Source organism: Leopardus geoffroyi, chromosome D3, assembly GCF_018350155.1.
Source record: "Leopardus geoffroyi isolate Oge1 chromosome D3, O.geoffroyi_Oge1_pat1.0, whole genome shotgun sequence".
Taxonomy (NCBI): Eukaryota; Metazoa; Chordata; class Mammalia; order Carnivora; family Felidae; genus Leopardus; species Leopardus geoffroyi.
Genome location: NC_059339.1, coordinates 26,220,152 through 26,232,539, shown reverse-complemented (window position 1 = coordinate 26,232,539; position 12,388 = coordinate 26,220,152). Strand labels below are relative to the sequence as shown.

Below are 12,388 nucleotides of genomic sequence, written 5' to 3'. Positions count from 1 at the left end.
ACACTTCGAACGATACTTACCTTGTGTTTTGCTTTTCCCCACTTATCACACATCTCCGTCTAGTTGGAAGAAAAGGAAAAATGTGGCTGCTGCCCTATCTTTTTCGTTGCCGCCCATCATTCCAGGCTGGGATGTATCATGATGCGTCCAGTCCTTCCTCTGTGGACGGATCTCCCGGTTCTTTTCCGGTTTCTTGTTTGTTTGGTCTCGTGTTGCCCAGAAACACCCTTGCCCATGAATCTTCGGGTGCTGACTTTTCTCGTCAAATAGGATACATTCCTCAAATTGGGATCAGTGGTGTGGGCAAAGATCCGTGGATGCTGAGTTTTGTGGATTTTGCCAGATCCTTTTCCATAACCATAGTGACTCATGCTCCCCCTCTAATAATGGGTGATTATGTCCCTTTCCACACGTCCTTGCCAGCATTGGATGCTAGCATTTTTTTTTTTTATGTTGCCAATCTTAAGGGAAAATGAAACTGCCATCCGAAAATACACACGTGATCAAAAACATAAGAAAAAATAAAAGTTGCTCAATCCCTAAACCCTCTATGTTCTAAGATAGGTGAGCCCTTGAAGCCCCAGCAGGTGAGTGGCCCCCTGCCCCCCCCCCACTTTCTTTCTCAGGCACAGCAGAGTTTCTGGCAGGAAAGGATCTTGGGGGATCCTTACAGCTTTCTCTCCCCTCCATTTCTACCCCTGAGACCCCATGACTCTGTAAGGCAATGAGAAGTCACTTCCCCTTCCAAAAAAATGTGGGCCGCATGGGCATTTTGTGATCTGGAGTTAGCGAGGTGACTGAGCGCCAATGTAAAGCCACCCGACTGGGACTCAGGGGCGGGGCTTCTGCCTGACTCTGCTGTGGACCAGCTGCATGCCCTTGAGCCAGCCACCCTCCTTCTCCGACCTTGGTTCCTCTTTGTGTGAAATAAAAGGAAAAGGCAGGGCCCGGGAGGCTGCATTTTAGCATGTGCCCCAAGAGCCACTGACCACACTCCAAGGGACACAAGTTCAAGGCTTCCTTCTGGCTCCGAGGTTCAGTAGGAGTCCCTGCGCTCCCACACACGCACCCAACGGCCAGCTCGTATCTTGGGCAGGAAGCATCTGTCCCCATCCCTCCATTTTCCTGTTGCCCGAATTCCTGAGACACGTACAGTCAGTTAGTTAGTGAGCTGGCTGATTCAGTTGGCATCACATGGTAATGACTAAAGTCAAAGAGTGACTTTGACCAAGGCACAGATTAGGAAGTCTGAGTATTAAGACATGAGTACAGCTGGGCCTCTGGTGACCATCCCCTGTCACTCCTTTATAATGCAATCTTTTTATCTAAGCCCTTCACCCTGGGGTTTTGCATCTTTGAAACACATCCGTGTGGGTATACTTCTGTGCTCGGCTACCATGATGTCTTTGTGGCCAAAACCTGGGAATGCCAGTCCTTATCGCCTTGAACTTCCAGAGAACTTGTATAAGGAATACAGGGAAATGAATGAATTCCAGAGAGTTCTAGTCTGTGACAGTGCATGAAAATCGCTTTACAGAGAATATAAATAATAGCCAAATAAATATGGAATAGAAGGGAAACCAGAAAGGTTCGTATAAACATGTATTTCAAAGCAGGAAAACAGTTTCGCCTCTGGCTGGATTCTGGATTTGGGGCTCTGTCTCGAGCCTCACCTTTGGTCAATCTTTGTCTTACATAAGGAACAATAAAAGAGCAGAACTATGAGATTAAAAGCAGAGGGTGGGGAAGGTCGAGCGGTCTTGAGCGTAAAGCCTGCCTCCATCCGCACAGAAGCTGTGTGAGGTCAGAAAAGTTGCTTTACTTCTCTGAGCCTCGGTTTGTTCATCTGCAAAATGGGGATGGTGATGGCATCTGCCTAACGAGATTGTTGTAAGGGTTAAATGAGCAAATACATGTATAAAGCTCTTAGCACAATGTCTGACATGCAGTGAGTGTTCAGTAATTGTTCACTATTACCACTGTCATCCTTGTCTCTTTCGTATCTATCTCACGATCTCTCAGGACCCTAGGAAGGGAATGTGTCCAGGCATTTCCACTAATTCCAGCAGCCCAAGATAAAGAAAAGCCTAGTACTAACTTCAGCAAAGCATGGTGTGGGCTTTTGCCCCTAATGTTTTGCTGTCACTCCATGCAGAGTGAATTCACTTGACATTAACCAATGCTTCCAATTTCCCTTTCAGTTAATCAAGACAGCTTTGAACACGCATTAGAAGGTGAGTTCCATAATGAAAAAAAAAAAATCCAATAAATCAAGCTAATAGCAGAAAACAAGGGCAGGTCCTTGCATATTCTTCTCCAATTGCTTAAAAAAAAAAAAAAAAAAACAACCAGAAATCCCATCTTCACACTGCTGAAAATAATTTCAAAATCAAACATATTGCGAAAGAACCAGGCCATCAGATTTGCCACCTAGGGTCCTAACTATGACCTGAAAGGGATTTACTACCAGTTATGAACATGGGGTCAGAATACCAGAGGGTCCTGAGAAAGGCACAACCCTGTTGTACAACTTTTCACCCACGTGGTGCTGTTTGGGGGAATTAAACCCAGTGATGCCCCACCTCCCATGCTGAGAACCCCCCTGGCTTTGGGAGGGAAAGGTCTGCCTGGCAGATGCCCTGTGGTCTGTGTTCCCTTTGGTCTTTGTCTTCCCCAAATTACGTGTCCCTGTGTCCTCCTGGTTGTAGATTCTCCTCCTGTTAGGAATTCCCAAGTGAGATTTATTCATGGGGAACGGACGGTAAAAGGTAGCCAGGATTTTGTTTTGGCTTTTATTCTATGTTTCCTTCCCTTGCAACCCCTCCCATACGTAAAACATTCTGTATGCTGCATCATTTCCATTCACTTTGGTACAAAGCCACTCACCAGGGATGTGGTGTCAGAAAAAACCATATATATATATATATATATATATATATATATATATATATATTCATGTTTTAAGTTGTAATCAGTTAAGCAGTCTTTATTATTATTTTTGGAGCCTCTTAGCTTTCTGGCAATAAGTAATTCACTCAGAACGTGGGGCTGTGTGAATTACGTGTCATTAGCTGCTCTCCCTTGCAAGAGATGACATTGTAACCCAAACAGGCAGGGCCGGGGCTCAGGTGTAAGTGCAGAAGAGGAACATGTATTAGTCACTCCGCAGGGAAAAGAGAGGGCACTTTGTGGTGTCAGTGTCTTCTCAGGCCATCTCTTTGCTGCCTTTCAGCAACCAAGGAACCATGGGAATGTCTCAAAGGCCTGGGTGGCTCAGACATTATGAGTGCCATCGTAATGTTTTGGGCTCATGCAGTTGTCATGGGTGTTAGGATCGATTTTTCAGACTCCGGAGAGTGGCAGTTAATGGATTATAGATTGGTGTGCACAGCTGAGCTCTATTGGCCGTGGCCGTGGAGAAATGGCAGACAGAACCTGCAGCACGAGCCATCTGGAAGAGACGTAGGGTCTCCCATCAAGCTATCCTGGGAAAATGCCCCTGGGCCCCTACATCAGCTACAACAGTTTCCACAACCCAGTGGGAGGTGGTGAGAGGCTCCCGGAAAGGCAGAGAGGGTGCGGCCACGGCCTCTGGGAGTCAAAACTGGGTGTCCCCCGTTGGGGTGTCATCGCAAGGTGCAGTACTGAGAATGGACCCGGCTCCCCAGCGCCCTCTCCTGGAGGGTCTGGGGGACACCTGTCAGTCTGGGTGCAGCAAGCACCCCGTTTTCCATGGGATGCTGAGCAAATGGGCCTTCCCAGTTAACACACATGAGATGTTCTCCAAGTCTCTCCTTGAACGGGATTTTAGCCAGATTTCAACTGCACCCAGCCACCCGCCCCCCCCCAAAATGGGCATGGTATGACCGAGGTTTGAAAGAGTGTAATTCTCCGTAGCCCCGTGGGCTCCATTGCAAAGAACCAGCCCCGTTCCCTCTAGCGTCCGCCTCTTCTCCCCTCCGGGGATGGTTCTCCAGTGGCCAAGGCTCTGCGATGCCCTGGGAGGGCAGGTGCTCCCCTGGGAGCCGGGTACCCACATGGGCCGAGGGCGTGAGACACGAGGGCTTCACCGGCTTGTGTGTTTAGTGGCAGAAGCGGCAGCAGAGACATCGCTGGAAGGGGGAAACATGGCGCTGGCAATCTTCATCCCTGTTCTCATCATCTCCTTACTGCTGGGAGGAGCCTACATTTACATCACCAGGTAGGGGGCTTCGGGGCAGGGGGTGGGGGGCTGCGGCCCACTCAATGACCAGAGCACCGGGGGGCTGCGTCACCACCCGTAGCTTGGGAGCAGGGGTACTTGTGTGCTTGTAGATGACGTGATTCAACTCGGCTCCGGGGGAGACGCTTCTATTGCGCACCTCCCAGCCCCACCCCCCACGGCAGGAGGCATGATCCCTGACCTCAGGGAGCTGTGGTTTAATGAGAGAGACACATCTTTCACAATGCCAGGCACACTGACATCTACCCCGTCATTCACTCATTCATTCATTCGCTTTTTCGACACACGTGACAAATCCAACACGCGCCAGACGTTGTCCCGGGTGTTGGGGTTGTGGAGCATGCCTGCAGTGAGGAAGGAAGATACTCAGCCATCGCCAGGATATTCATTCAGTCATTCAAATTCACAATTATTGGGCACCTACTGTGTGCCGGGCAGTTTTGGGGGGCGGAGGGATTCTAGAAACATCCTTGTGAACAAAACAGAAGGAGATCTTTGATATGTGGGGTCCAGGTTCTAATGGGAGAGAGACAGACAAGCAAAGCGTAAAAGAGAAGTAAATACAGGTGACTCTTGAAACAAATGAGGGTTAGGGGCGCCGACACCCAGTGATCAAAAATTTGCACATAACTTTTGACTCCCTGAACGCTAAACTGCCGTTGACCAGAAACCTTACAGATAACATAAACAGTCAAGTAACACATATTTTGTATGTTATATGTATTATATACTGTATGCTTACAATAGAGTCAGCTAGAGAAAAGAAAGTGTTATTAAGGAAATCATAAGAGAAAATACTTAAAGGTACCATACTGTATTTATCCAAAAAGAAAAACCCACATATAAGTGGACCTGCGCAGTTCAAACCTGTGTTGTTCAAAAGCCGACTGTGTACATTAGGAGGTGATAAATGCAGGGAGAAAAGAAAGCTGAGAAGGGAGCAAAAGGGACCTGGGCTAGAGGAGGTGGTTGAACTTTAAAAGAAGAGTCCCCACTGAGAAATGACATTCAAGGAAGGACTTGAAAGCAATAATGAGTCGCCTGTGCAAATATCTGGAAGAGGAGGATTCCAGGCAGATAAACAGTATGTGCAAAAGCCCTGAGGCAGGCCTCTGCCCAATATAAATTTTTTCTGCCCTTGTGGAGCCCACAGTGTAGTAGGGGGAGAGGAGAAACACACAAATTATAACACACCGTGAGGAACACAATGAAGGAAAGAGATAAGGTGTGGTAATGGAAGGACCACCTTTTTTTCAGTTTATTTATCTTGACAGTGGGGAGAGGTGCAAGGGAGGGGCAGAGAGAGGGAGAGAGAGAATCCCAAGCAGGTTCCACTCTGTCAGCACGTGTCCCAATGCGGGGCTCGATCTCACACACCACGAGCTCATGGCCTGAGCCGAAACCTAGAGTGGGACACTTAACCGACTGAGCCACTCAGGTGCCCCGAAGAACCACCTTTTAAATAGGTAGTCAGAGAAGGGTGCTCTGAGGCAACACAGTACATAGTAGGTGCTCAAAAAATGCTCATTATTACTTTTTTCTCTCTGCATTAAACAGGCGTTTGAACCACCTTACGGGTAAAAACCAGTTGAGCTTTACCCCTCCCCAGTAAGGGGAGGTACTAAGGCTTTAGTTATCAGTGACTGGGTTGAAGTTGAGAACAATTTGGATTGTCATCTGCTCCAGGACAAGTAATTTCTCTCTCTTCCATTGTCTCTTCTCCAGATGCCGCTATTACTCCAGCCTCCGCCTGCCCCTGATGTACTCCCACCCCTACAGCCAGATCACCGTGGAAACTGAGTTTGACAACCCCATTTATGAGACCGGGGTAAGTTGGTCTGTCTTCTCCACCCCCCACGCCAGTGCCTCCCTCCTTGTCTGCTCCGAATGCACTGACATCAAAACGGAAGGTTTCATTTCCTTTGGCTCACGATGCTACTGCCAGAAAGGCGTGGCCGGTGGTCCTGCCCCAGCCCCACCATGACCACTATGGGGATAACCGTTGGGAGAACCCAGCTCTCTTTGCGTGCTGATGACAAGCCTGGAAGGCTTGCTCTGGGCAGTAACAGTCACAGAAAGAAATCACAGGCTTTTGGCTGCACCAAAGAAAGACCCATGGAGACATAGCTGAGATGGGTCAGAACCCACCAGAGGCAATGGGCCGCACCCCACATCTGGCTGAACTCCACTCCGTATTGAATGACAATGTGCAACGTTCCAACCCGTTTGGGTGGCAGACATTTGTGTAGGGTACTAGGGACACAGTCGTGAACCAAATAGACACGGTCCAGCCATTAATGAGCTTATGGTCTTGCAAAGGAGACAGAGATCAACAGTAAGACCAATAATAATAATAATAATAGGTACCAGGAGCCAGGCACCTTAAATACACAATCCCTGAAACTCTTTGTAATATGTTCTGCAGTTATCTCTGAGTGACTGATGAGGATACTGAGAGGTCAGAGAGACGAGAAAAATGATAAGCACAGCCTAGAGCCAGGAAACAAATTCAAAGTGATGCCGTTAACCATTATATTATCTCGCTTCCCGTCGAACCTCAAACAATCAAATACGCCAGTGGATATCTTGATTACAACAAATCATCATTTTTAGGGACCATGAAAAAAATTAGTCGAGGTGCTATGAGACCTGGCCAAGACATGCTAGCACCTTTGCTGTGTTCTGTTCATGGGAAGCCAATCACAGGTCCTGCCCACACTTAAGGAAAGGGCATCATGCAAGAATGTGACCTCCAAGAGGTGGGGAGCATGGGAGCCACCTTAGTGTCTTCCCACCCCACTCCCATCTACCATGAAGCACAGACATGATTGCTTATCTGTGTCGACCCAGCAGGAACCATAGACCTCCGTTAAAGCACGGGACAATGACCTCTTCTGGGGCCATGTCTATGACTTCCTATATCTCCCTGTTCCTCTGTCCTGGAGGCCTGGAATATATTACACACGCTCTATGAATATTGGAGACATTGAATTGGTTGCTATCCACATGTTTTAGACATTTTAGATATGGCACCAGTAAGAAGAGGTCATATGTTGTTTCACATTCCATGTACTTTGTTTCCAAATCCTAAAAGAAGGTCAGGCTGATTTTTTTTTTTTCAACGTTTATTTATTTTTGGGACAGAGAGAGACAAAGCATGAACGGGGGAGGGGCAGAGAGAGAGGGAGACACAGAATCGGAAACAGGCTCCAGGGTCTGAGCCATCAGCCCATAGCCTGACGCGGGGCTCGAACTCACGGACCGCGAGATCGTGACCTGGCTGAAGTCGGACGCTTAACCGACTGCGCCACCCAGGCGCCCCCAGGCTGATTTTTAAAAATTAGCATTTTAGAAACTAGATCTTATTAATGCTTATTAGTGTAGTGTATCAGTCACCCAGCACTATAATAATGCTGAGTAACAAATAATCCCAAAACTCAGTCACTCAAAGCAACAAATGCCAATTTGCTCACCAGTCTGCAGGATGGTGCTTTCAGCTCGCTGTGGCTGAGTGATAGTCCTGGTTCAGCCGTGCTCACTGTCACATCCGGGACCGGCAGGTTGCTGGCCGGGGTGGCTCAACTTTGCTACCCACATTATTCACCTCCTTGCTGGGTCGAAAGGCTATCAAGGCACGCTCTGCCCACGGCTCTACCACACAAGGGTTTACTCGATCTGTTGCTTCTGTCTCTTGCAGGAAACCAGGGAGTATGAGGTGTCCATTTAAGGAGAGCTATGCGTGAGAAGGGAACTCACAGATAGGAACTCAACTACACCTCCTCGAGAGATTCATCCAGAGACCACGCAGCATTTGATTGAAACCCCCAGAATGTTTTGTCCGTCTTTTCTTTAGAGTCTTTATGGAAGATTTCCTGGTTTTTTTTTTCTTCGCTGTATTTATTATATTTAAAATTGAAATAGGGGTGGTTGGAGGTGTTGGAACTGCAGCCAGATTCATGAGACAGCCTCGACTCTGAGGGCAGACAGAGGACCAGCAAAATGACCAACGTGGCGGCAGAGGGGAAAAAAGACACAAGCAGACGCTGGGTTTCTCCATCAGCAATGCCAGGCAATGGCGGCATCACATCAGCCTCACGCATCTTTGGGGTCCACGCCCACGGTGCTTTTAGGACAAATCCAAGCCCAAGATTAGGTTGGAAAGGTTGCGTCTTGGTGGATTAACTCGGGTCGGACTCGAGCTTGAACAGGTCTGCTCCCAAACAAATCCTGGGGTCGCTCTTCTGATACTCTCCTCTTCTCCAAGGTCTTACCACGGCCCCTCCCCCTCCCCCGGTCCTCCTAAAGACGGCAGAGGGGTTTACGTGACCATTTTCGTTTGCCACCCTGGCCTCGCCAGGGGCTGGCAGAATCAGAAAATGTTTCAGAGTAAATGAGAGACCTGAAAAAGCTGGTGAAGTGTGGGGGTGACGGGGAACGTTGAGTGAGGGGACCCAGTGGATACAATGTTCTTTCCTGTGACGACTCCTTCAGTGGCGAAAGGGAAGGTTATTTATGCTGCAAGTGCCAGAGTCCATCACCTTGTTCTGCAAAGGCCACCCTCAAGCTGGGACGGTAGATCTGCGGGCTTTGGAGGCACGGGGAGCTTCACCCACATGGTTATAAGGGTCTGTGCTACAGGGGGAGGGACCACGTCCCGAAATCCAGGGAGGAGCTCTGTCTGTTTTCCTGGAATACTGCAACGCCGGAGCCTGCAAAATAAGGGAGACTCGCGTGCCCTGTTTCTCTAAAAAGTGTCAGAAGAAACACCTGCAATCAAGGATTTCAGAAGGGAGGGTCCTATGAGAAGAAACTGCTTTTCTGTTCTCCGAGGCTGTGCCCAAATGTTGGACTGTGGCGTGAATGCTGACCGTGGAGGGGCAGGAAAACGGGAGCAGGGGATTTAAACCCACAACGGGATCCTGGTCATACAATTTGATCCCCACGGAGGACAGAAGGAGGAGTTTCAGGCGGGAAGAGAAACCCGAACGCCTCACTAATCACCTGCACATCCTCAGATTTTATCTGCATCCTTTTGCTCCAACCCAGTGGGACTGGTGAGCGTGTGGTTCTCAGGAGGCTTCTTCTCCAAATACGGAATAAAGAAAAGGCAAGGGGTGAGGTTACGTGGAAGGAATAGTACGGGCAAGGTAGATTTGCCTCCCTGGACCGTCTCCTCCCTAGTGACGGCCGGTGGCTCAGAGAAAGACAGCCCCCGTGCTTTCGGAGCCCACGTTGGCACCCTCCCACACTCTCCAGAATTGTTTTATGTCAGCTGGTTTTCAAACAAGAAGAGAGCTCTCGGCTGCCATGCCATTGAAAGAATGGCTGGAGTCCGTATTTTGGTTAGCTTGTCTAGACAGCTCTGGACCAGGCTAGGGCAGTTGACTTTGACATAGCCTTCTCCCGGCGAGACACCTGGGGTTCCATCTTGGGGGAATCAGAGGCCCAAAACTTTCTCCTTCTGCCAGAAAAGAATCCTGCTTATATGCTCCTTAAGGCATGCATCCTGATGCACAGCAAGAGATCATTAAAGGCTGCCTTCCAGCCACCCAAAACCCACCCCACTTTATGCAAAAGAAAAACCCAGAGGAGAGTCATTCCCGATCATCATCATCAGTAGGCAACCGTCATGTTTGGAGATGTCCCAACAATGCAAACAAGGCAACCTTTTTTTTTTTTTTTTTTAAAGGGCAGACTCCAATCTTATGCTTTTGTTTCTGTTATGCTTATTCTAACCCTAACTCTGGGTCCTCTGGAAGGAAGAACTCGATTAATGATATTTAATTTTAGAGCATACTATGGTTACATGGAAACTAAACATTTGCCTTTCATCAAGACTGACAAAATATGAAATCCTTCTTGGCTGTTGAGGGATAGAAAGGTGTTGGGTTTTTGTTGTTTTTTTTTCAGGATACCGATGTCTTAGTTCTGTCTTAGTGGTACAGCACATAGAACCATGTTTTAAACATTTATTTTCATCTAAAGGTGGATCGTGTGAGCTTGGCAATGTACAGTGTGACTGAAAAGGCAGGTTGGTGTCTGTTTTTCTTTTTAGAATATCTGAATGTGTGTTTGTAAAGGTAAAAACATAAAAATAGTGCCAAAAATGTACCATGCGTCTCATTTAGGCTCATACACGTCTGTTTTTATAAGGTCGATGTTAAAACCCATCGGGATTCAATATTTTTGAACGGGATACAATCTTGAGCAACTCGAGAACCAACCCACGGGACCTTTCCTACAAGCCCCTCTTTGTTTTCAAAACAGTGGGGAAATCGTTTACAGAGATTTCAAGGTTCAAAGAATGCATGTGATGGTGGGTATTACATGCTAATTCATATAAGCTGTATCTGTCAGCTGCCGCCCTGTGCTTTACAAACACACACACTCGATCCTCTTTGGCTTGGAGCTCATCTTTTTGCTTTTTTTTTGGGGGGGGGGGATGGGGAGGAGTAGAATTATTTAGCCAACGGAAGTACTCTGGTTGCTGCGTGAGGGCCGTCCTTACTTGGTTCCACAGACATGCTTTAAATAAGATCTTTTGCAGCCAGCTCCTTGGAAAGCCTACGGAGCCTCAGGCTGACAGCTTTGGCAACTGCCAAACTGCCCAGCAGGAAGCAAGTGGCCGCATCATCAGGATGGTTGTATAAGCAGAAGTGACTTGGTAAATGTATGGGTAGATTTAGGCTGAATGTGAGCCTCGGGCAAAAAATGACCTTTCTTTGGAGTAAATCCAAAGGGTATGACTTTCCTATGCCCTTGAGTCGTCATGGGGGAGGGGGGGGGGCCATTCGAGGTCAGAGATTACGGAATGTTGTCCAGCACCCTCAATGGTAGGCTTTCACCTGGGACGTTTTCATTTTCATTTTATCCCCAAACAGAAGAAAAAGCAAAACAAACTTTCTAAGCTAGAATAATGAAGTCAAGTCATTTTCCACTTTGTATATATTGATGCTAATAAAACAAATGAAAAAGAGGCAAATCTATGGGGTTTTTGTTACGAAAACACTCCAGGATGGCCTCAAGGGGGTCGGGGGTCGGGGAGGGTTCTGGTGTCTGGGGATTGGGCTGGGGTCACACCTGCTGCCACTTTGATTGACAGGACAGGCTGCCGACTTGGGAATGCTTCCAGAATATTGGGGGAATGTTCGGAACAAGACAGGACAGCAGCTGTCGTCAGACATACTCAACACGGGCTGCCATGACAAAGAGACAGGAGGCTTAGACAACACGGGGTTACGGCTTACGTTCTGGGGGCTGGAAGTCCGAGATCATGGTGCTGGCCGATTCAGTTCCTGGTGAGAGCTCTCCTCCTTGCCTGCAGATAACCTTCTCTCTCTGTCCTCTTCTTATATAGCAACACTCCTCTGGGATTAGGGCTCCACTCTTATGACTTCATTTACCCTTCATAACCACCTAAAAGGCCCTGTCTCCAAATACAGTCACATTGGGGATTAGGACTTAAACATATTTATTGGGGGTGGGACACAATTCAGCCCATCGTTTCACCCCTGGCCCCCCAAAATTCACATCCTTCTCTTAGGCAAAATATATCCATTCCATCCCAACACCCCCAAAGTCTTAACCCGTTCCAGCATCCGCTGTAAAATCTTAAAGCCCAAAGTCTCATCTAAATATTGAAATCAGGTATGGGTCACCCTGGGGCAAATTCCCCTCGAGCTGTGAAGCTATGGAACTCAACAAATTATGTCTTTCCATACAATGGTGGGACAGGCATAAGATAGACATTGCCATTCCAGAAAGGGGAATTCACTTCCTCTCTCTGCCCCTTTCCTGCTCACGCCGTCTCTCTCTCTCTCAAAAATAAACATTAAAAATTTTTTAAAAACAAACAAAGAATTCAGAAGGAAGAAAGGGATGACTGATGGATCCCAAGTAAATCCAAAACTTAGCAAGACAAATGCCATTAGATTTTAAGGCTCAAGAATAATCTTCTTTGGTCCAGTGTTCTGCCTAACAGGCCCACTGGGGTGGTAGCATCATCCCCAAGGCTCTGGGGGGTAGGGCACAGCCCCATCCACTCAGCTCTCTACAGGGGTGGTCTCATTCCTGAGGCCCTGAGTGGAGTCATTCTGGCAGAAACCAAAGACACGGCCCCGCCCTATGAAACCAACGGGGAAACAGATTTGCCTCCTGGACCAGTGG

At 47.9% G+C, this 12,388-nt stretch overlaps 1 protein-coding gene across 3 annotated transcripts in view; it reads left to right on the top strand.

Moving 5' to 3' along the window:
* SEZ6L (seizure related 6 homolog like) overlaps positions 1 to 11,198 on the top strand; it is a 182,276-nt gene extending 171,078 nt beyond the window's left edge. The window contains exons 14-17 of one of the 3 annotated variants that reach the window (XM_045459762.1): positions 2,202 to 2,234; positions 4,093 to 4,201; positions 5,948 to 6,050; positions 7,920 to 11,198. In XM_045459762.1, the coding sequence (XP_045315718.1) occupies positions 2,202 to 2,234; positions 4,093 to 4,201; positions 5,948 to 6,050; positions 7,920 to 7,949 (275 nt within the window). In that variant the 3' untranslated portion in view covers positions 7,950 to 11,198. Of the gene's footprint in view, positions 1 to 2,201; positions 2,235 to 4,086; positions 4,202 to 5,947; positions 6,051 to 7,919 lie in introns of all 3 variants that reach the window. The other 2 variants (XM_045459761.1, XM_045459763.1) reach the window with 2 other exon arrangements.
* Positions 11,199 to 12,388: the final 1,190 nt, after the last annotated feature.